The following is a 24,916-nucleotide window of genomic DNA, read 5'->3' as shown; positions in this document are numbered from 1 at the left end:
TTAGTCGCTGTGATAATCATCAGCAATTTCATCAATAAGAGAACGATAAATGCTGCGATCCATAATACCGCCTTGAAATAATCTTCGACAAATATCAGATATTTCATTAACAATTTCTGAAGAATTGTTTCCAGCTCGTTTTCTTCCAATCAGTATTTCTAGTCGTTCTACGTCAGAAAGAACACTATTAGGACAGGCAATAAGACCACTCCCTTGTGTAACCAAAGGAAAACCGCTTCCAGTAGCGCCAGGAGGATCATCATCAAGATCTTTTTCCTTACCTGGTAAAGACCACGATTTTCTTCTTTGTTTAACTCTTTCAGATTCGAGATCTTCATCCTCCATTTGTTTTCTTGATTCTTCTCTCTCTTTTCCTTTCGGTATTCTTATTACTCTTGCCTTTTCTTGTCGCTCTTTAAGACTTTCAAATTCTGGCATCAACATTTGTTGAGGCGAAGAAGACTGTTGTTTTTCTATTTGTTGCAGAGGTGGAGAAAGCTGATAGGAGGGCTCTTGCTGGGGGGATTGCGCTGGAGAAGATTGTTGTTGTCTTGCTTGTTTCAGTGACTCGTCATAAAGTCTTTGTACTTCGCTAAAAAGACCTATATATTCCAAATCATCATTTCTGACTTGTTTTTTTTTTATATATGCGATATATCCACTTAATAAAATTATCATCGTTTACTTTTTCATGACCGGGTTTTAAAATACTGGATTTATCAAACATACCAATTACTATTTTTTCAGGTAAATCTTCAGTATTTCTAATTTCTCTGATAAATTTTTCATCAAATTTTTTGATTATTTTAATGTGTTCTGTTATTGGTTTAGATGCAAGTTCTTTTTTCACGTCGGCGATTTCAGTACGAACTTTACCAATACCTTCAAGTATTTCTTCATCAGGTAGAGAGCTGCAGCTATTTTAGTTGGAAGATCTCGTAAAATCTTTTTTGTTTTCTTGGTTCTTTCTGCTATTTTTTTAGTCTACGCAGCGGTTTGTTTTAATATTTGAAGAATACCCTTCTTCTTTTTCTTCTCCTCGTCCTCGTCATCCTTAAAATCTCCCCATACAGCTTTTTCAGTAATTGTTGTAATGGGTTTAAATAACTGTTCTGTGCCTTCTGTAAATTCAACTTGGGCTTCTTGACGTTCTTGCAATTTTTGTCTAACGAAATCACGAACAGGAAGAAATGTTTTGATTGCTTTTAGTCTCTCTCGAGCTAATCTAGCAGTGTGAGATTCCTTAGCTGGTGGCATTATTAATACGATAATTTTTAATTGATAGTAGCAGAGGGGTTGGAACCTCCGGTATGTAAACACATCGATAAAAACTCTCGGTCAGGTTAGCAGTGACCTTACTTTTTTATTTCGGAAGAAGCTTATATTTTAAGCAAATGAGGTTTCAGACAAGTGGTCTGTTCGCCCCTTCTGCTACTCAAACTTTTCGTTAGTATTTCCGCAAGTTAATCGCAAACTAAATGTAGTATAATCTTTTCAATTACAATACAAAAACAATGTAATAATGTTTCAGCTATTTGCTTTTAGTGTGGAATTCTCTTTGGAGATCTAGGTCGTATATCATCACTAATAAAGATGGGGATTACAAATATTCATTAGAAATCGTCAGATGAAAAATTGTTTGTATTTGGAACTGAGTTCCGAATGTTATATGTTATAACTGTAAGTCTTCCTTTCTTTATTCCTTAGATATACATATTGCAATTTCAGTTTAAGGCTTCACTTTAAACTTATATATATATATATATATATATATATATATATATATATATATATATATATATATATATATATATATATATATATATATATATATATATATATATATATATATATATATATAGGGACAGAAAATAATTACAGAATTTACACAGAGAGAAAAACAATTTTCCTGGACAAATGGAACCATCAGCATCGAAAATAACTAGAGAAAAATCAAAAAGAGATAATTAACAACCAAATAACTAACAGAGGAAATTAACTTCATCAATGTAAAAAAGAAACGTGCAGTAACTAAGAATCACACACGGAATAACCAACAACCAAGACATGAAAAGGAAATGGAACAAGCATCACCAAGAGCAAGAATTACCTATCAACCAAATCACATTAAAAAAATAATACACCCATTCGAAACAATTGCAAAAATGACCAAGCAAAAAGCTTAGCCCCTGGCACACAAAAGGCGAACTATGCACATGCAGTAAAAAATGGAGCGAAGAAAACTACACAAGAATCCAAAAGAACCGTTATAGCAACAATACAAAGTCTAATGGAAACCCTCAAGGATCTGTTGAAAACTACACAAACAGAAGAAAGAATAGATTTATTAGAATACAAAACAAGAACAGATGGAGGAAAGAAAAGAAAAGAAGAAAGGAAATCGAAAGAGGAAAAGAAACTGTGTTAAACCTTTCAACCCGAATTCTAACTAACAGTGATTCATTGATTGATTGATTGTTTTTTAAAAGGCGCATCAACACTGTTAGGCTATTTAGCGCCAAACAAAATGTAATTTGTATATTTTTTTAAAAATTATAAAGGTTCTATATCGACCAGCGATATAAAAGAAGAATTGGTTGAAATTAAAAACGGTAAGATGGTAACGGTGCAAAATAAAGCTTCCCGATCAACGGGAGATTTAAAGGTTCTATGTTAATGAAAAAGGATGAAAAGGTATTAAAATGGGACGGCACATATATTGCATAAAACTGCACAAGGTGATAGCATAAAAGTCAGAGTTTTGACTAAATATTTACGGCTTTCAGGAACTCTATAATACGAGTGAGGTTTATAGTATCAAAAAGTTCTTTCATGTCATGCACAATGTAATAACGTTCGCGCGTAGGTTGCAGGTCATAGCACTCTATCATGAAGTGCTTGACAGTGAAAGGTTCATTGCAAGAAACGCACTCTGGTGGGTCTTCACCTTTTAGTATGTGAGTGTGGGTGATATAAGTATGACCAATTCGGATTCTTGCAATGACTACCTCCTCCCTACGAATGATTCTGTAGGAAGGAGTCCATTCTCCTAGAGTTGGCTTGATTGCATGAAGTTTGTTATTCACGGCATCATTCCATGATGCCTGCCACTTCTGACGAAAGAACTTTCTGATACAAGGTTTAAAATCAGTATACGGTATTTTAAAATCAGATGGTTCTTGAGTAAGGGCCATTTTAGCAGCGCGATCTGCTTTTTCGTTACCTTTAATACCAATGTGGCAAAGTAACCAACATTATATTACATTGTGGGAGACACTCATCTCGATATTTTTGAAGAGTATGTTTTTAATAATGGGTTCTCCAGTTTTCTATTGTGTAGAGACTGGAGTACTGATAGCGAGTCGGAGAAGATGATACTGTTTAAAATATGTTTCTTTTCTATATGTTGCAAAGCAAGGTCTATTGCTCTGATTTCGGCTGTAAAAATTGATGCTCCATTTGGTAAACGAACTTGCGTTGTGTGATTTCCACAAACAAAGGCTGCAGCAGCCTTTTCCTCATCCTTTGACCCATCAGTGTACATTCTGGTGTAGTTTTTAAATTCGGTGAGCAGTTCGTGGTACGAGTTGTGGAAGATAGAAGGGTTTGTTTCGGATTTTTTTCCATCGTGTAGCGTAAAACGTACTTTTGGTTGTTTAATTAGCCAGGGTGGTGTTTCGGAGATGGACGTTTTCTGAATTTTAGAAAGATCTATATTTGTAGTGTCAAGGCTGGATGATATTCTAATGACAAAGAAAGGTATGGCGTTTGGTTTATTTTCGTATAAACTTTTGTATTTGGGTTGAAAAACAGCCGAAAAAGCAGGATTCAGAGGGTTTGATTTTAATTTGAGAGCATACTGTGCGGAAAGCATTTCTCTACGATGCGATAACGGTGGTTCATTCGCCTCAGCTAGAAGGCTTTCACACGGGGATGTTTTAAATGCTCCCAGAGCCAGTCTTATTCCCTGATGATGAATTGGATCAAGCATTTTAAGATATGACTTTCGGGCTGAACCATACACAACGCAACCGTAGTCTAGTTTGGAGCGAATAAACGCTCTAAATAAAGTCAGGATGACTTTTCTCTCAGCACCCCAGTCAGTGTGCGCTAATACTTTAAGTAGGTCAAGTGCTTTTAAGCATTTGGCTTTCAAGTTTTTTAGGTGTGGAACAAAAGTCAGTTTTCTGTCAAAGATAATACCCAAAAATTTTGTTTCCTCAACAACCGCAATAGGTGATCCGTCCAGCGTGAGTTTAGGTTCATCGTGGTGTCGTCGTAATTGACAGAAATGCATACATACCGTTTTTGATTTCGAGAATTTGAAACCGTTCGTACTAGCCCAATTTTGAATCATGTTGTTATTTTGCTGTACTTGTCTTTCAATTGTATGCATGTGCTTTGACCGATAACATATGAGAAAATCATCAACATATAGTGAGCAATCCACACCAGGAGTCAAACACTTGGTGATGTTATTAATTTTGATATTGAAAAGTGTCACAGATAAAATACTGCCCTGGGGCACACCCATCTCTTGCTCGTGCAAATCTGAAAGAGTAGAGCCCACTCGTACCTTGAATTCTCTGTCGGAGAGGAAGTTGGATATGAAAGAGGGCAGAAGGCCTTTTAGACCTAGATCGTGCAGGTCTTTTAGTATCCCGTACTTCCATGTTGTGTCACAGGCCTTTTCTAAATCAAAGAAAATCGCTACTAAATGTTCTTTCTTGATAAATGCCACTCTGAAAAGGAGATATTAAATTGTTAGTTTCCATGTACCATAAAAGCCGAGAATTGATCATTCGTTCCATTGTTTTCAACATGCAGCTTGTGAGTGCAATAGGTCGATAGTTGGTAGGATCTTCGCTAACTTTACCGGGTTTGGGAACTGGTATTACTGTTGCTTCTTTCCATATTTTAGGTAGGCTACCAGTAATCCATAAATCATTGAAGAGTTTCAAAAGAGATGTTAATGATGATTCTGGAAGATGTTTTAAAAACTGGTAATGTATTTTGTCAGGCCCAGCGGAAGTATCATGGGCCTTGTCTAAAGCCTCCATAAGTTCTGATAGTGAAAACAATTGGTTGTAGCTTTCCGAGTTGTTGGATATGAATTTTAAACGTGACTTTTCTTTTTGAGTTTTCAATTTTTGGAAGGCTTCTGAATAATTAGATGATGAGGAATTTTTAGAGAATGTATCAGCAAGAACATTTGCTATGTCACGTGTTGAGCTAAAATTGTCATGGTTCAGTTTCAGATGTCGGAAAGAATTGTGTTTTCTCTTTCCGTTTATTTTGCGGATCGTATCCCAAACTTTCTTAATTGAGGAACGAGAGTTTAAAGAGGAAACATATTTCATCCATGATGCTCGTTTACCTTCTTTGATTGTGCGGCGAGCTTTGACCCGGAGAATACGATATTTACTAAAATTATCGGGAGTCGGATGATTGTTAAATTTTTTCAAGGCTTCTCGGCGTTGCCGTATGGCTCCCTTACATTCCTTAGTGAGCCAAGGTTTTTGGGTTCTTTTACAGTTTGTTGAGGACTTGGAGATAGATTCTTCTGCAATGTTGGTTAAAATAGATGTAAAGTGCTGAATGGGGTCGTTAACATTGAAAACTGTATCCTCATTCAGCCTAGTTTTGCAGAGTGTTTCGAACTTGACCCAGTCGGCCTTCTTTAAATTCCATTGTGGAATTACTTCATCAATTGTAGAGTTAAGATTTACAAGGGAGATTGGGAAGTGATCGCTGCTGTGAAGGTCATCAGCGACCTTCCATTCATAGTCCAAAAGCAGCGAAGGAGAACAAATTGTCAAATCGATGCATGTGTATGTACCCGTGCCTGGGTGTAAATATGTAGGTGTTTTGGTATTATATAGACACAGATCGTGTCTAGAAATAAAGTCTTCAACTTTGTGACCTCTGTCACTTATATAATTTGATCCCCATAAAATGTTATGGGCATTAAAATCCCCGAGTAAAACAAAGGGTGCGGCAAGCTGGTGAACAAGGGTGTCTAATTCGTTTGGAACTAGGTTAGTGTTTGGTGGTAACTAAATAGAGCAAAATGTAATCACTCGATGAAGAGTAACGCTTACAGCAATGGCTTGTAAATTTGTGTTTAAAGGGATGACGCTATGAGGGGCTCTGTTGTTCACAATAACAGAGACTCCTCCTGAGGCCCTGTCAACATTTTGAGAGTAGTTATTAAACAGAGAGTAGTTTTTAAGTGTGATGTTATCTGTATTTTTCAAAAATGTTTCCTGAAGACATAGTACTGCAGGATCATGTTCATTTAAAAGCAGAAGAATATCATGGTAGTTGGCTTTAAGTCCTCTACAGTTCCATTGTAAAATGGTGTTCTTCATTACAGCTTTATATTGAAGATTCTGGAGGTAGGTTAGACCTTTCGCGGAGGCAATCTGTTTGGTTATTTATCTGGAGGAAGTACGGGGGTGTATTTTTTGTTGTTAGGTCTGGAGCTACCTTGAGGACATGGAGCAGATTCTTCTGCATCCATGTCCTCTAGGTCTCCAAACCTGTTATAGAGTTTGATGCGGTCATCTGACCCCTTTTTTTGTCTGTTTCCTTGAGACTTTTTTTGACTTTTCGGTGATTTCGGTGGTTGGTTATTGAATGTAGTTTGTGTAGATGCCGTGTTTTTCTGTGCTTGGTAATGAGGGATGTTTGAGCTTGGTGTTGAATCGGGTGTTTCTGTTTGTGTTTGAGCGTCCTTCGTTGTTTTAGGATTGTTTTTCACTACGGTGCAGAAGGATGGGTCAGGATGGGCTATTTTGGCCGGAACGATTTTTCTGGCTTCTGGATAGGGTATGATGGATGTATATTTTACCCTCTGTATTTCCTTCTCCATTTTCCAGGTATCACAATCCTTGGAACTGGCGTGGTGATCTTTTCCACAGTTGACACAGTGCGGGGTTGCTTTACAATCAGATTCCTGATGAGAATTGTCCCCGCATCGGCCACATATTTGGCTTTTTGAGCATCGATCTTCGTGATGGCCATATTTTTGACATTTATAGCATCCAAGGAGGTTTGGAATATATATCTCAACCTTCACTTGCAAGAAGCCAACTTTGACCACTTTGGGTACAGTTGGTTTGTTGAAGGTGAGTACAATGGTGTTGGTGTCCTGCAGGTTATTATTACGTTTGATACGTATTCGACGGACTGCAGTGACACCTTCACTTTTCATTCCTTCAATGATATCTGCGTCGGTGACTCCAGCCACGTCACGACAGCGAATCACGCCCTTGGACGTATTGAGTGTGGTGTGAGCGAAGGAGGTCACTGGAATATCAAAGAAAGTTTTAAGTTTCTTGATACTGTCTGACTGACCTCGTCGCTCACAATCAACAAGAAGGCAACCCGATTTCATCTTTTTTACGCTCTTTGGCGTACCAATCAATCCTGTTATAGTTTTCTCTATCACAAACGGAGAGAGTGAAGCAAGGGATTTTGTGGCATCTTTAGATTGTATCACCATGAAGCATGGAAACCAGTCCACACTACATGGTTCATCATCCGAGTCAGATAGAGTTTTAGATCGTTTATTTTGATTTTTTTTATGTTTCCATCTTGGCTTAATTAAAATTCAGCACCCGTGCTCCCCACCCACCATGGAGCCCAACAAGTGGACACTTTTCAAGTCCCATGGATACACAGATGCCATACTCAGTTGATAAAATTACCTTTGATTGACCCTGAAGTCGCCAATTTCTAAGGTCAGTAAAATTACCCCCCGATTGACCCGTTAAGCCACCGCCTTCTAGGAAGTCTTCTAAGACTTGGAAAAGGGAAAGATAAAGGAATAGAATATAGGGGCAACGGTGGTATCAAGAGAGATACAAGGAGAAAGATAAAGAAGGTGAGAGAGTAAATAAAGGTTTCCTAGGGCTCGGCGTGACCAGCCGATTTGTCGGAACCGGGCCCATCCCGACCACCCGTCTAAGAGAAGTAGAGGCCAAAGTAGTGTGTTGCAGGGAAAGTCTCTGCTCAACTACCAGGATCCTTTCCTCCCCCGACACGGGACGCAACCCACGGCAAACAGGTTGCCTCTACTTAGTCGCCTTTTACGACACGTAGCGAGGCACGTCGGGCCAATTCTACAACCCCGGACCCGCAGGGGGGGTCATTTATTTAGAAAATCATTTTCTAATTTTCCAATAAATAAAGATGCATAAGCAGGTGCCATAGGACTGCCCATTGCTGTTCCCATGTTTTGATTCTTCAGAGTCAATCAAAGGTAATTTTATCAACTCAGTATGGCATCTGTGTATCCCTGGCACTTGAAAAGTGTCCCCTTGTTGGGCTCCATGGTGGGCGGGGAGTACGGGTGCTGAATTTTAATTAAGCCAACATGGAAAATTAAAAAAAAATCAAAATAAAAGATCGATACCCTTATCAGATTTTGACGACGAACCATGTAGTGTGGAGTCTTTTCCACGCTTCATGGTCATACAGTCCAAAGATGCCACAAAACCGCTTGCCGCACTATCTCCATTTGTCATCGAAAAGACTATCTCACGATCGATTGGCACACCTAAAAGTGTTAAAAAGTTGAAATCGGGTTGTCTTCGTATTGTGTGTGAGCGACGAGGTCAAACAGACAATATCAGAAAAATGAAAACTTTCTTTGATATCCCAGTGACCTCATTCGCTCACACCACACTCAATACGTCCAAAGGCGTGATTCGCTGTCGTGACTTGGCTGGAGTCACCGACGCAGATATCATTGAAGAAATCAAAGGTGAAGGTGTCACTGGTCCGAAGAATACGTATTAAACGTAATAACAATCTGCAGGACACCAACACCATTGTACTCACCTTCAACAGGCCAACTGTACCCAAAGTGGTAAAAGTTGGCTTTTTGCAAGTAAAGGTAGAGATTTACATCCCAAACCCCCTTCGGTGTTATAAGTGTCAAAAATACGGCCATCACGAAGACCGCTGCTCAAATAGCCAAATATGTGGCCGATGCGGAGACAATTCTCATCAGGAATCTGATTGTAGAGCAACTCCGCATTGTGTCAACTGTGGAAAGGAGCACCACGCCAGTTCCAGGGATTGTGATACCTATTTTCCATTCTGAGGGATATTATGGAATTGTAGAATAACCATGTTATACTTAGTCTATCAACAACAACAATCAAATGGGGTTATAAAAAGCTTGCACGCTTCTCATTGTTTGCTTTATACGACATACGCAAGCCAACCAAACATGTCCATTCGGATAAACATACGACTGTAATATGAAACAGATTTTATTAAATCTAATCAGATTATGTTGTATGACATCTCTTGACCAAATGACAATACACAGCTAATTTCGAAACATATTTTGTAACAAACTATTATATCAAACACAAATGACAGAGAATATCAACATTTAAAACTAGTACACACCTCTACAGCGGAAGAATACAATCAAAAAGACAACGCATTCCTAACACAACCGACGTGCAGTACAACTATATAAGAAACAAATTAAAACGATACGAAAAAAAGATATTCTAATTATTCTTAAGTAGCAGAAAACTGCTACAAAAAAAATGTGGGATGTGAATTAGTGCTGCCACCAATTTACACTTGACGCAGGTGAGTAAAACAATGTCGCTATCATTCAAGGGAACAAAGACATATTCCTTAGGTAATGCCATCTTCACTAGCCAAGGTTCCGATGTGATTACCCTATCTACGCCTTGGTGTATCGAGCAAATATTTATGTACTTCGGGTCTGTCAATTTCATTGGATGCAGCGGAAAGCCACAGCACCCAATCAAAAGAAGTTGTACAAATTTGTACACTGTTCCTATATAATCGAGACAATGGGAGCACATAACTTGAATGGACTCTTAAATAAGCACTTTTCCACTGCCGGTCCTTGTTTGAACAAATAACATTCACTCAAATACACCTGTAATGGCTTATCTCTGTTACATAGTCATACATTCGGTTATGAACTTATAAAGTATCCTTGTTAGTTCAATTGCCTCCACTATTTTCGGCCGATGCCTAACGCATCACCATATTTTTTAGTTGGCATTAGATACTAAGGGAGGCAACTCATGAAATCCAATTGATGTCGCTAGCACACAGCACCTATTATGTGTCCGATCCTCCAAGGTGTAGATAGGGTTATCATATCGGAACCTTTCCTAGCGAAAATGGGGTAATGCTATATGCATCACATGCATGGCATCCATAATATATTTATAATAAACTACTCGGCAATTTTGTGCACGTAATTCTGTAAGACGTAATAGCGTTAGAATATACAAACTTCAACCACTATAGCAATGAGACCATGATATTCTACCTCTGGAAACAATTACTCCAAATTAAAATTAGCTAGAATGAGTAGGATGAAATATGGGCATGATATATGCACAAAGACACTACATACAGCATGTACCAGTTTCGAGATGACGTAGATTTCACCTTTAATTATATATGATTTGGATTGGTTATTCGTTCTATGTCACACAATTTTAAATATGTTATTTAGGTACGGGACAATTTGAATAATAATTCTTACACGATGATTAATGTGTACTAAATCGCATGGTTGAATAGAAATAAATCATCATATCGTAGCTACACGTTCCTTTATTCAAAAGACGAGGATAAAACTGGAATTCAATTCCAATTACCTTGGTAACATCTCGGGCTGGTTAAAGGATAAAGCGACACTTCTTTGCTGCGGCCATACTCAACTATCTTAACTGTAGCAAAACTCCTTAAGTTATTATTACATCTTTTCAGACTCCTTTATACATTTTAAACATTGTGGGACTCAAAATATGATATTCTGTTAAATTCCTAGAAATTGCAAACCCATTATGTTCTCATGGAATCAATGAAAATTATTATCTACCGCTGGCTGACGAACAATGAAATGGCAACAAACGTAATAACGTTGAACTCAGAATTGGATAGTGGTATCTCTCTATAGAAAGAATCGGAGAAACAAGGAAGTATTGTGCCTATCAATGTCGACACACAAACACAAGGGACACATGCTTACTACCTGAATGGTGAACTTAGATCGATGTTTGTACCCTGACGGTGGAGCATTTTCTTATCGTGTATGTGGACTGCCACCTTATGAGGAAGAAGTATTTTGACACGAACTACTTGAGGATTCTTTACGAGGACGTACTACTTGCGAAAATCATGAACTTTTAAATTCAATGCAATTTATTCAAACAAACAAAAAACAACCCATGTTTCCAGTAAGTGACATGAGCTACCTTTATCTGATATTTTATATGTATTTATAAACTTGTATATCTTTAGGTTTTATATTTTATCTTTTTGTACCATATTGTACATTTAATTGATAGACTTTATCGTTTAAAAGTTATGCGCAATTAAATTTTAAATTTTTAGAGATAATTCTATTCTTCGCACTACATGTGATGTAAAGCTCTACATACATGCATGCATGCATGCCTGCACACACGCACATATATACTTACTAACTTATACTTTTCTAATTTGCGGTACGAATATTCGTATACAGTTGAAAAGGTACACCATTCTTTTCGTCTTCGATTTCTGACCTTTCCAAGAGAAATACATTACGTTTTACCACTAGGAGACTGTGAAACACAGCTTCTTTGTTTCATATATTTTTATAAATGTATTAACTACGTGATTAGAATGGATCCTAACCGATATCATGCCAGCGTTATATTATCCTGAAACACCAAGGTGAGTCAGGTAAATACACAAGGGTTACAACAGTTCAAGACATACTACTGAGATAAGGATTCGTTATCTTAGTGCCGAGCAAGACGTGGGAGAAGAAATATATGTTTGCCCTACTCTAGCCAACGTCTTACATTCAGCGATGGAATTTAGCTGTAAACAAATCACATGAAACAATTCAATATAGTACCTTTTATGATCCTTTTGTCTTTTTAATTTTACATAGCTCTTGATTAGCATTCCCATATACTTAATGCATTAGCCAGACTCCGATTTTCCGCTCATTATTGACTTTAGAGAAGGGATGGCATAATAGTGTCCCTCCAATTCAATATATAGAGCGAGAATCTTATCTGGCCAAAGTAGCCTCCATGTTGAAGCTATAATGTGTGAAGTGCACAGCAAACACCATTTTAAGTAGACAATACCATACAGATTACGGCGGTATTGAGCATAACTTTGCCGTGTTGGTCTTAGTTGTCAATATTTTAAGCTCGAATAATTGACTTCAATCGTCATGCTTCATATTTAAACCCCATCACGCCTCTGATATGTAGCACAAGCCCTATGTTGTCTCCTCCATACCGTATAAGGCTACTAATGGATGTCAGAGCAGAGGCGTATCGATGCTAAGGTGTCGGACTGAAGACTAAATGTGTCAGGTTCGGATTCGACCATCTGATTCAGCTCATACCGGCTACCATGATATGAACTTTATTCTAAAACTAAATAACTTACGATGTTACGCCGTCAAACACTAAACCAAACCAAAACGTATATTAACATATAGTCATATGTTTTGTAAATATCACAACCTAATATCCGTTGATGGACGGTGAATTCTCATATATTGGTCCATTTACATGTTTTGTGAATATCAAAATTTCATAGACCCTGTTTAATATCTGACTATATCATATTCCAAGTTGGGTCCATCAACACAAATGAGACAACTTCATTGAACGAACAAATCAATTCCTTACATGAAGAACGAAAAGAACAGTTTCATAAGTTATAATAACATAATATTCTAAACAATGTGTGTTATATGCAGAAGCTAATGTGTAATGTATCTAGGCAATGAGTAGAACATACTTCTAAATAATGAATTATAAATTCAACATTTCGTTGAAACTGCATACATATTTGCATGTTTTGATTCATTGTTTTGGGGTTACGTTTAATGCAAATCAAGTACTAGTTGGAACTAATTGTTTGACCATATAGTTCGTAATTGTATTTATTAAAGTGGGGCGTACGTCCTTACCACGCACGTACACGTTTATGAATAAATATATCTTTGCATACTGTCTCCTAATCCAACACCTACTAGGCCTATCCTGTGACAGCACCTTACCAATGAGTCCGTGTCACTAACATAGTTCAATGACAGCGTTATCAATAATGTTTCTATATTTAAGTCCAATACATGATAATGGGTATGGGATTCCGCACGATTAGGTGAACGGTATTTCTCAATATGGCTCAAGCTACGAAAGGTAATTTCTGATTTTTGTGCATCTTGACTTGTGTATACGCATAATCTGTTCGATTCTAATTAATATATCATTCATACAATGAAATATCGGTGCAAAAAATGTGGTATCGAGAGATTCTTATATTCCGTTTGTTGGTATATAAATGCCAAATGCAGTCATAATTTCATGTATATGACTTGAATTTTTAAATATATTTCCATTGGGTTAGAAATAATGGATCAACATTGAATTCCTTTTGCCTAGTAATCACATTCTCGCACATCGCAAGTCCTTATGTTGCACCTTGTTCCATCCTGTACACTCTTTGGGAAGATGGAGGGACTGCATAACGGAATGGACACCTGTACCGTAACTTGCACCACGAGCTCTTGTCTTGCCTACAATAAATTATAATTATTGATCTTGGTGGTGTTAGTATGGGTTCAATACCATCTTCAGCACTTGATACACAATACATGACGTCTAGTAGAGTTGTTGGAGGTAGAACCCGGGAAAGCATCGGAAAGATGTACAGACCCACGATATGCGCTTGCAAAATAATGCAAAATGTAGATACGATAATAGTTCCACCTGCCCGCATCAAAAGATCAACATGTAATTCTTCAATGGGATAAACAGGACAGTCCAGGTCGGGTATCAAGTCCGCAACCCTATGATTATGTTGGTATACAAACCCCAAATTTATAATTTTGTGCATATGACATTAATTCCGGTGTGTTTGTAAAATTGTCATGCATTGAATCCCGCTTGCCTAGTAATTACGTTTATGTGCATAGCCAATCATTTCGTTCGTCATTAGTCCATCATCTTCTTTCTTCAGTTATGGGCACTAGCAAGCAAGGAAATACGTACCTTAACGTGCGCCATGGGCTAATATCTTTCTTGCAACAAATTCTAGTTCTAGGTTTTGTTGGTGTTGTTCTTGGCTTGTGTTTAACGCTACTTTTCAGCACATGATAGACTATACATGGACCTCTAGTATATATGGTGGTGGGTGAAACCCGGAAAATCCAGAAAGAATCACCCAACCACGATAAGCTACTGGCACGCGTACATTTTTCACATACTCATATTGGCTCGCGCCTGTCATTCTCTCTCTCTCTCTCTCTCTCTCTGTTTTTCTCTCTGTCTATCTGTATGTCTCTCTCTCTCTCTCTCTATTTCTCTCCTGGACCGCTCCGGTTTCGTCTGTGGCTAGAGCGCCCACCTTGGATACTTCAGGTTGCCGGTTCGAACCCCGACCGACTCATACCAAAAACTTATGAAAAAGGTACTAGCAGCTGCCTCGCTAGGCGCTCAACATTAAGAGGTTAGTGTTAAGACTAGCCACCCTGGTGTCGGGATTATGTGACTGGGTGGGATATGGTGCCACATGTCTGCCGCATGATTCTACAGTTTTAGACATCATTATAAACTGCTACACTGTAGACATCGTAGCGATATGACCGAAAACCTTTTACAGTTACTATAAAAATACAAATCACGCACTCTATCTATCTATCTATCTATCTATCTATCTATCTATCTATCTATCTATCTATCTATCTATCTTTCTATCTATCTATCTATCTATCTATCTATCTATCCGATGTCAATAATGGATGCGATAGTACATAAACCTCCCCGCGCAACGTATAATGTATTGTCCAATTTGTAATTCTTCAGTAGGATAAACAAGACATCCTAAGTCAAGTAAGAAGTCCGCGACCCTTTGATTACAATTCCGATGCTATAACAAACTTAGCTTCAGCATATCCCAGTCAAGTCGAGACAAGTAAGAGGGTAGCAATGGAATTTAATGGATTACTTTTTTTGGTAATGGATGAACATTTATAAGTTACTGCATTTGTATGGGGAAATATGAACAAGTATTTTCTGAGTAATAGCGCACGACCTTGGGAATGTAATATTACTCCGGGTAAAAGAGGTCATCCTTCTAAAACAAAGACAGTAACCTTTTTATTGTATACATATTTTCGTTGCAAACCAAAGGTCTAATACTAACGGCATATACTACCAGAAACAAAGTAATTGAAAGTATGCTGTATTTCAAAATAAATACACAACCGTAGATTCATCAATACACATTAACAATATCAATGCGGATATATCATCGCCCAGCCATCTTTGAACTTTGTCACTCAGTTGACAGTAGTTTAAAACATAATCTCCTCTAGGTCTACTTAAAACTGAAATTTGGAGTCATCTTGTGAATGAATACGCATTGATACAAACATTTCAAGTTGATCTGGAAATGGGTGGGTTTTGTTTTGCTGTTGATCAAACCCTATGACTTTCTGATTATGATTGAATGGATTGATTGGGTCAGCTCAGTGCAGTAAGAAGAATGTGATTTCACTTGAAATGTAGACAAAATTACAGTAAGAATTTGACTGTATCAGGATTTCTATGAAATAGGCTATGTCATTCGGATTTGCAGAAACAGAAAAGTATATTTTGAGGAAACAAAATATGCATACATGTAAGTATATTGATTACCATTCTTATGTTTAGCTAAATAAGATATCTTTATTACTGTCACTTTCATGCTTGCTGATTGAGGAACCCCATCTATGGTCAGTATCATACAGTGTGTGTCGTCTGTGTGTCTTCTATCGCTAGCCTAGCATTGTATCAAAATAGTTAAACGGGGAAAATCACAAAGCGGCTGTCGTGTGACAGTATGTTTAGCCAGCGGAAATAATATTTTTGTCGTCATGGCTTATTGGTGATCATGTTCATAGTTTCCAACAAAAATCTACAGTTGCATTTTTTCTCGAATTTAGTGTCTTGGCTGACTTGTAAAATCGTACTTCTCTGATAAATATGCGATAGCCTTTGGCCTCAACATGCTTTTCTATGATATTTTTACAGACCCTAGAGAGCTCTGATAATAGTATAAAACAGACGTTTTGTCAAGCCATACAAATATGTCTCCTAAATAACTCTTTAAATTATCAGAATGGTATTATAAATTACTGCATCCCTCGCTTTTGTCGTTGACAATGAGAATATCACGTTCATTTAATTGCTTGTTTCAAAGTTTCGTTTGGGGACCCCGAGTGGCCAAGTGGTCTAAAGCGCTCTCCGTTACGGATCACTGCCATCTCACCTCTGTCTGCGTGGGTTCGAGTCTCGGATTCAGCCAGTGTGGGGATGTTAGAAAGCTTGCCGGTAGCTTCTCGTGGGTCGGTGGTTCTTTCCAGGGTTTTCCCGGGTTCTTCCTCCACCATTAATACTGGCCGCCATGCATAGCCTATCGTGTGCTGAAAAATGGCGTTAAACCCCACAACAACAACAACAAAGTTTTGTTTGTGACTCAGTGAACTCTTCCACAGCGTTAACTTCTTTATCTCTACTTTCAAATGGACGAAATAACTTGTTTAATACATTTAAAGACGAAACTAATCAACCAAACCGTATATGAAGGTGTTCAATATCGAAACAACTTTCACGATCAAAAGCTAACAGAGAACCAAATGTGAGTATACTAAATGCAATTATTGTACACTTAACATGCTTTTGATTTCTATTTTCGTGAATAGCTATTACAAAAAGATGTAATATCACTATTAGAATTTGTTGATTACACCTATTTCCTAGAGAAGGAATACCTTTATACATTTTATACAGTAACTGTATATGGGAGATATCCATTATACTGACGATGAAGTGTTACTACTTTTAAACCAGTTAGCTTACAATGTGTTATTATTAGAATTTCGTCCTGAAAATAGCTATTTTTGAAACTTCACTCAAGCGAAACTCTACCTATAATAGCAAGCGTATCTATTTTATGTATTATTTAAATCCATAAACAAGTGATACATTCTGCAGCACAAGTGGTTTTTCAAAGGTCACCTATCTGCAACAAGAGAGCAAAATATTGATACAAAACTACATATAGTACCACCTTAAGCACTGAATCAAACTTATGTTGCTCTTCATTGACGTAGTTATGATATCAACAGGAAGCTACAAGTTTATTTATCATGTGACACATTCCTTGTACGTGCATTAACATATGCAGGACAGACAGAAAAATTCCTAACAAAGGTTAGACATTCTTAGTTATATGATTCTTTGAATTAATGTTATTCACGTGTTGAGATAGGTGTATTTAAAGGTTTGATACATTGATAAAGCAAATGATAAATCTGTTGAAACTTTCATCCTTAATTCAACTAAACTGTATATAATTGAAGAAACAGGAAATCGTTAGCGATGCCATTCAGAAAGTATGTTCTACTCATCCATGAAAATGAAGATGTCTCTATTTAATTATGTATAATTATCCAACAGAATTTGCTTTATTCCAGAAATCGGATTTCTTTGGGCGTTTTGCGTATCCTGCTTATTGATTAATGCAGGTGAGATATATAGATAAATGTAGGTAGGTAGATATGTTTATTAACATTAATGTAGGTAAATGTATGAAACATATTATAACCAGTAAATAGTACTGTAAAACAGACGTTTAATTTCTTATTAAATGTGTTAACTTTACAAGCAAATTTTCGTATGCTATGTTTTCCACATCGTCAACTTAAGATAGTAGGATTTGCTCAGTGATGCGATTCGTTGAATAACCTCACCAGATAAATACTCTGTTCAGTTGTCACAATAACAGATCCATTTAGTTCATTTATTGGTTGACACTCCCACCCATTCTCCTTTACATCAAAGCAAAAGTCACGAGCACAAATTTTCAAGTTTTACATAAACTATGTGGAGCTACTAAGACTAGTAGAAGTGTTATTTCGGTGTCTGTAGAAAGTACAATTTTTAAGTTGGAATATGTATCAATGAATTGTTTAAGGAACTCTAGAATTTATGTAATTGGTTCTCTTCTTAATTTGGGCTAGACTAGCATTGTACATGAAGCAGGACGGTCACATACACCTGGCAGAAACCTCGTAAAATTCTCAAGTTAAGAAAACATTAAGGGCAAGCTGTCGCCAATTTGTGTGAGTAGCACAAATGCTCGATTCACTTAGTTGTTGGTGACTACTTCCATAATTCAGTAGTCGATTGGAAATATGTTTAAACAATAAAGATTTCTCCACCAAGAGAGGATTACTCTCAGAAATCTAGAGAAATCGCAAATTTAACATTGTAATTATTATCATATAATATGAAGTAGAAAATAATAGTTTTTCCTCTTTAAATCATCAACAGAAATTAAAATTCCTTGTCTTCAGGATATCTTTGATGCATGTGGTCAGTCTGAGAATATTCGTTGCCAGCTAAAGGCATGTAGTTTTATAAACTCTGCTGTAACTTCAATTAAGATTATTGTTTACGACCTCCACTTCTGGGTTGTAAACTGCGATTCTAAATTAATGGAAACTGAATCTATTTAGCTGATGCTATTTATGGCATAACTATTTTGTTTTAATTTTGGATTCATCTTTTCAACAGATGAGCCTGGAAAAAGATTTCTTTTCTTCCAGTTTCAAAATGGTGAAACTCGTGAGCAGGTATGTGATAGCTTTTACGGCTAAGTAAATCCTTTTTTATATATATCTATACATTTTCTAATTAAGACTCATCAAATGTTTACTATCAAAGCCAAAACGTTGGACAACGATACCGTCACATGCTGCTTCCATATTACCATACCATCGAAGGAGGCAGGAACTACTTTTTTCGATGTATCTTGGTTACAATGGAACAAATGTGAATATCTACGCCATATGCTCCCTTGACATATCAAAGGAAATGAGTAATAGTTTCTTTGACAAATCTGTATCAAAAGTTCCAACAATGTTTTTTCACTTCACTGACAATATCTGTTTTAAAAAAAATAATTGTCAATCTTATGGAAAACCCCAACTGGACATTCTCACAATTGCCGGCCAGAAACAGTCGAAGCTTTCGGCCGAGCTATAACGATCCTAGTTAATCAGCTGCTGATACTTTCCGTGATGCAAAAATTGACATCTGCATAATAGCTGCAAATCACATATACGGGTATGCTTTTCCGATGCGTTGAAACGCTTTTGCTGTTCATAATGATAGTAACGATGATGAATGTGTGAGGAAGGGAGTGGTATTGATCACCACCTGCTATTGTGCTTTGGTTATCATTATCGAGGAGATAGTAGGCCACGGTGTAACTGCCCCGATCGAACAAATAACAAAATAAATATAAAATAATGGATGGAATAACAGAGATCTTAGCAAAGATATAGAACAGAACACGAGACCCAGTATATAAAATATATCGATTTAATAAATTACATGAACAAAGTGAATTGAATATAATGCATGATACGCTTTCTCTTTGAAACAGAATTGCAATATTTATGAGAAAAATAAATTAACCGTTCGGTTATACCGATAAGATAAATTTCATCATAGAATCGAGTGAGTAATTGAACTCAAATTACCAGCATGGCAGCAAAATCAGGTCCCTTTCGGTCCTATTGAAATTAGTGTTGGTGACTGGTCATCGTTGCCGTATTTCTTTCTTCTCTCTCTCTCTCTCTCTCTCTCTCTCTCTCTCTGCAACATATCGGTTCAAGCTTAACTTGGTTGCAGTCTCCACGCCTTCCTACAGTGTAGCACAGGTATGGAGCTATTTTCCACTTCAAATAAATATAATACCCAACCAAGCAATTTGTTATGTTTTTCCTTTCTGGGGATAGACCAATATTCACACATGAAATATTGTATGACATTCTTACAACACAGAAATCGTACAACACTCAAGACAATGAATGCACGATGAACTTCGGAACTCAAGACAAATTGAATTATGATGTAAAAATGAATAAAAGCAATAAATAATTAAAAATTAAATAAATAATCATATTGCATGTGTTTGAGACAATACATTTGTGCCTTTTCGTGTCTCTCTCTCTTTCACTGCAGTCGAATCTACCTCGCTCTGGTTCCGGGTCTCTCAAATGTTTCTAGACACTCATCTCTTAGACGATTTAACGAGAAATGCTGCTTATTCCTCGAAGCTAAGTTCGGGCTTCCCACATAAACATAGACTACCTCATTTCGCGAAGGAGATTAGTTAAAATCTTTATATCATTCTGGAACGCACAATGCCTCGTTTATCTTAGCCAGTCACGATTAACTTTATCTACTAGCCAAAATTGCAACACACCCATCGAAATCAGAGTAATTCTCTCTAGTCCACCTTTATTAATAACTATTCTGGAAGAGAAAAATCGTTGTATTACATTTCTATTCTAATGATACAAACTGCCTCTGGATTGTATCTACTTTGTCCTGTTCCTCTACTTAACCCCACGTTAGCATTTCTGTCGGACTGCTATCCTATTGGAGCCCTAATTAAGATCCAATCATGCTGCCAAACAGTATATTCTTCGCAGGCAGCAATTTACGTCAATGTTAACTGCTACATGTCAAGCTGATCACGACCAAAATGCTACCAGAGAATTTAAAACTATTTGCACTTTTACATAAGTCTCCTATTGGGGAGTAAAATTCGGGATTTTTAAGCTCCAAACGTTTGGCCATGTAACCTGATTACCACCTAAACGTCTTCAGGTGAACCTTTCACCTCAGACACCCTCTGCATACCTCAACAATTAGCCCCTACATTCTCGCTACCCTTAATATACCGTACCTGAACCTGATACTGCTGAAGAAAGAATTACTCTTATTAACCTTTCATTTATCAACTTAGCTTGGGCTAAATAAGTGACTTATTCGTCGGCAGTTTCTAAAAAGCTTTGGCCAGACATGTAACGTTGGAAGTTAGATACCCCAGCAATAATTGCCAAGCGTTCTGTGGCAGAGATCGAATTATTGCGCTCTGCAGTCGACAATTTCCAACTACCATATGCAACCAGAAGTTTCCACTATACTCTGGCAATAGCACTGCACCTTAACCACTGTCAGAAGCGTCAGTACGTAAGACAAAGTCCATTCTCACGTCTGGTATTTTCACTACTGACTTCGGCCGTTATTCAACGTCTGTAATGAGTGTTCACATGTGTCTGTCCAGATAACTTTCGTCTGAGCCTTCTTCCTAGTCAAAACGGTCAAAGGATAAGCAATAACATTGAAGTTAGCAACATACCGACAATAGTACCCTGCCAGTCGTAAGACAGACTAAACTTCCGTGTCCCTTAGTTGGATAACATTTGAACTATTTGGGCTTATTGTGTGTTCGCTGAGGGTGTTTCCTATGTATATTAGTTTCCTAAACCCTACATGGTACTCAGACAGCAGTGCGGTTTAGTCCTGTCTAAGTCGTTCTAAAGCCTTGCTCAGCAAAATTATATGATCATGCTAAGTTCATCATATCTTGAATTTCATTTCAGACAACTTCTAATTGTGCAGTAACTTCAAATTGAACTCCTCAAAAACTATCTTCCCATGTTACTCTGCAAAGACGCTTGAGTAGTCTTGGACCCCACTTCATTAAGTTACTCTGATCTTAACGTTTTTTCAAAGACAACGTCGATCTAGGTTTCTTGCCTCGTCAACAGACAAGTAGGAACTACCTCCGCCTCTCTTCCGTTGTTGTGGATTCTTCAGTTACAACTGTAGTAAACCCGGGGTAGGTGCTTCTCTTTCGTGATAACGCTCAATTAAGTTGATGGGGTAGAGTTTTTCTTTGTCTCTACCCGGATATGGCAGTTCTATCCACCTTTTTCTCCGTTATAACGACAGCCCCAGCCCCTCCAAGAGACATGAAGATTGTTCTACTAACACGGCAGCAACAGCAACACTTGTCACCCACCTCGAACTGTTGCACTCAAGCTGCGTCTCCTGGTCGGTTAATAACTATTCAGGAATACAAAGACTAGATCAAACACCTTACGATATCCCAGGCACCGTAACTGAGTCAATATTTTCTTCACACAACGGTTTACAGGAATAGGGAGGCGTAATCAGCTATAAGTAATACAAAATATGCCATCTCTCAGATTCAAGATTTATCAAACAAATCAGGTTCATCGCCACACTCCAGAGAGTCTAAACAATCTGAAGGGTGGTTCCAAGTGGCACTGGACAATGGGAAGTCTTAGATGCCATTCTGATGACACTTGTCACATGACACACATAACGTTTGCACATCCCCATATACACGTGGGCAATAAATCTCCCTCACTAGCTTACCTCTGGTCTTCGACACGCCCGTGTGACTTCCGAGTAGACTCTCGTGTGCCAACCTAAGTAGTTCTGCTCGCTTAGCTCACGTCATAATAACCTATTTAAACGCATCTGAACCTTTCCTGGAGTACCGGTGCAAGATACCCAGTTTAAACAAAACCTTCACATCGCTCACTGTCGATATCTGTATGGGCCTTTATTTAGCGTACCTACATACCTTTATAAGAGTCAAATCTTCCTCCTGAAGTTTTCCGCATCCGCCAGGTAGACAACTGTCTATGAGCGAAGTCATGGGTCTCAACCGCTTCGACCCTGAGTTTTTCCTCATAGGCCTTGTCTCCACACACCCCATGTGCACAGGAGTACAGGTCGCAGGGTTGGGCTGTGGCAACACATATATACACCCTATGGTCATGTATTGAGACAATCCCGACAAACATGCTGTTTCGATTCGGCCTTTCACATACGGTGAATTTAAATCAACTTTCACTACCGGAAGTGAATCTTTTGATCCTGTTATCAAACTAGACCTCCACCGTTTCGAATGTGTAATCTCCAAGCTTGACATATTCATTATCCACCAAGACCGATTAACTACGGCCGGTATCATACAGCACGGTTGCCAACTTGTAATTTACCGTATCTACCACTATGTTCGTCAACTCTACTGGATTCCGCTTCTTAACAGTACACTGAGTTGTCGCATTAATCGTTGTCGGACGATACTTTCTCAAATCCTTAACGACGCGGCTTTACTTGTTGCAGACCTAGGTGAACTCCACTGCGTCCGAGGGACCCCGTATTTGCCCATCAGTCTTCAACATCTAACAGAGATGATCAAGGCTGGGATTACTAGCCACTAGCCTCCCACTGTTCTGACCACTCTGTGTTCAGGGTGACCCGTGATGGCCTTCAGGAGTTTATTAATGTCAGGTTAATCCACTGCACCACAAGTGTTTCGACGCAAGTTCGCATTTCGTAATGCTCGGCCAACACACTTTTATCTTCTTAGCTCGAGAACTCATGCTCCAATAAGGAAAAGATGTAGTTTTTCCAATATATACTTAAAACATGCTTATTTAACATCTATTTGTGTATAACCTCCTACGCTAACGTCGTACTCGTCATTTTTAACCATGACACTTTCTCCGCAACGTACATAAAAGGAGTAAAGGCACGAATAAATCCCTCAAATTGTATCGTTAGAAGATGAAAGAAATAGTAAATTATTACTGCACGCATTAGCTACCAAAGCGAAATTGTCTTAAATAATTGTATCCTAACGCAAATCTCATACAAGTGCATCTGGTCTAAAGCAAATATGTGCATTCAATTGTTTTCGAAGGTAATGGCAAGTAATACAATTATACTTTCATCATCCTAACACCTGAGAAGCAATTAATATGATAACATTGCGATTTATTAAAATGTGAGGTGACCAATGACGCACTGAGTACCAGTTTTGCCTGCTTTTTGTTAATGCTGCAATATTTCAAGAGGCTATAACACGGGTATTTTGCTGCAGAACATGTTTTGTTTTTCGCTTTGCCGTCTTTTGTGCCAATAAAATATTAGCCAAATATTTCTTATTTTAAGCTCTCTTATTTGAATCCTTAAGGTAAATTAAACTAATAATGTCAGACCTGTAATTGAAGAAGCTAGTGACGTCGCAAGTAGGCACACTAATACGTCTACTGAACCTTAAATTCCTATCAAGTATTATATTTTCTACAATGTTTTTCCTTATTTAGGTGTCAACAACTGAATGCATAATAAACTTCAATTGTTGATATCGTACATGAACTGGAATTTTCATCGAAACCAATACAACGTACAGATCCAGAATGAATAAAATTCTGAAGAACATAAAATAAAAACAACACAGATTTGCAAATGAAACCTAGTATACAGATTAGCAATAATTTACCACATTTTCAAAATGATATGGATCAGAGTTTGCATGCCATGAAGTTGAACACAGCTTCGCAAACGCTTAGCCTGTCACGTTTTTTCCCTAGTAACTGTTACCCAGATGCATCCAAATGTTTGTACCATAGCTGTTTTAGATCTCAAAGCCATACAGACACAATTGCACACTCGTGCTAATTGTTTGTTGGTTGTTTTGGAATTTTGACGGCTCTAACCTCTGAATAGCATTCGTTTAGATATGACGGGCACGTACATTCTGCATTAATGTTGCTTTTGGAAGTGTATACTAATTACAAAAGCAATATCTAAATCTTGCTGAAAAAGTTCGTTCGTAGAGTGAATAGGAAGGGTGTGTTTAAATAAAATAAAGACGTGTTTTCAACGATTATTTCAGTATGAAGGTGCCGATATTTTAACTTTGTCATGTCCACCTGACTTAGTCATGGTTTTATGAAACAACTTTACATGGTTTATAGTATCGCTTTAAAAAAAAAAAAACGAGAGAAGATGAAATTGCCGTTATGTACATCTGACAGTTTCTAATTATAATTCATTCAACAAATTTCGTAAGAAATCATACTACATTCAATTATCGTACAGTTTAACTTCATCTAGGCACTGCACTGAACGATTAGTATTGGATCCAATAAAAT

General features: G+C 37.6%; 1 protein-coding gene across 1 annotated transcript in view; it reads left to right on the top strand.

Moving 5' to 3' along the window:
- The first annotated feature begins 13,153 nt into the window (after nt 1-13,153).
- The window catches only part of LOC149790156 (uncharacterized), a 54,318-nt gene continuing 42,555 nt past the window's right edge, over nt 13,154-24,916 (top strand). Inside the window, exons 1-3 of the mRNA XM_089972147.1 lie at nt 13,154-13,232; nt 17,552-17,602; nt 18,654-18,712. Coding sequence (XP_089828273.1) covers nt 13,214-13,232; nt 17,552-17,602; nt 18,654-18,712 — 129 coding nt within the window. The 5' untranslated portion in view covers nt 13,154-13,213. The remainder of the gene's footprint in view (nt 13,233-17,551; nt 17,603-18,653; nt 18,713-24,916) is intronic.

The sequence above is a fragment of the Sinohyriopsis cumingii genome, chromosome 10 (genome assembly GCF_028554795.1).
Source record: "Sinohyriopsis cumingii isolate HCF-2022 chromosome 10, ASM2855479v2, whole genome shotgun sequence".
Taxonomy (NCBI): domain Eukaryota; kingdom Metazoa; phylum Mollusca; class Bivalvia; order Unionida; family Unionidae; genus Sinohyriopsis; species Sinohyriopsis cumingii.
This window is presented reverse-complemented; position numbering and strand designations above follow the sequence as displayed.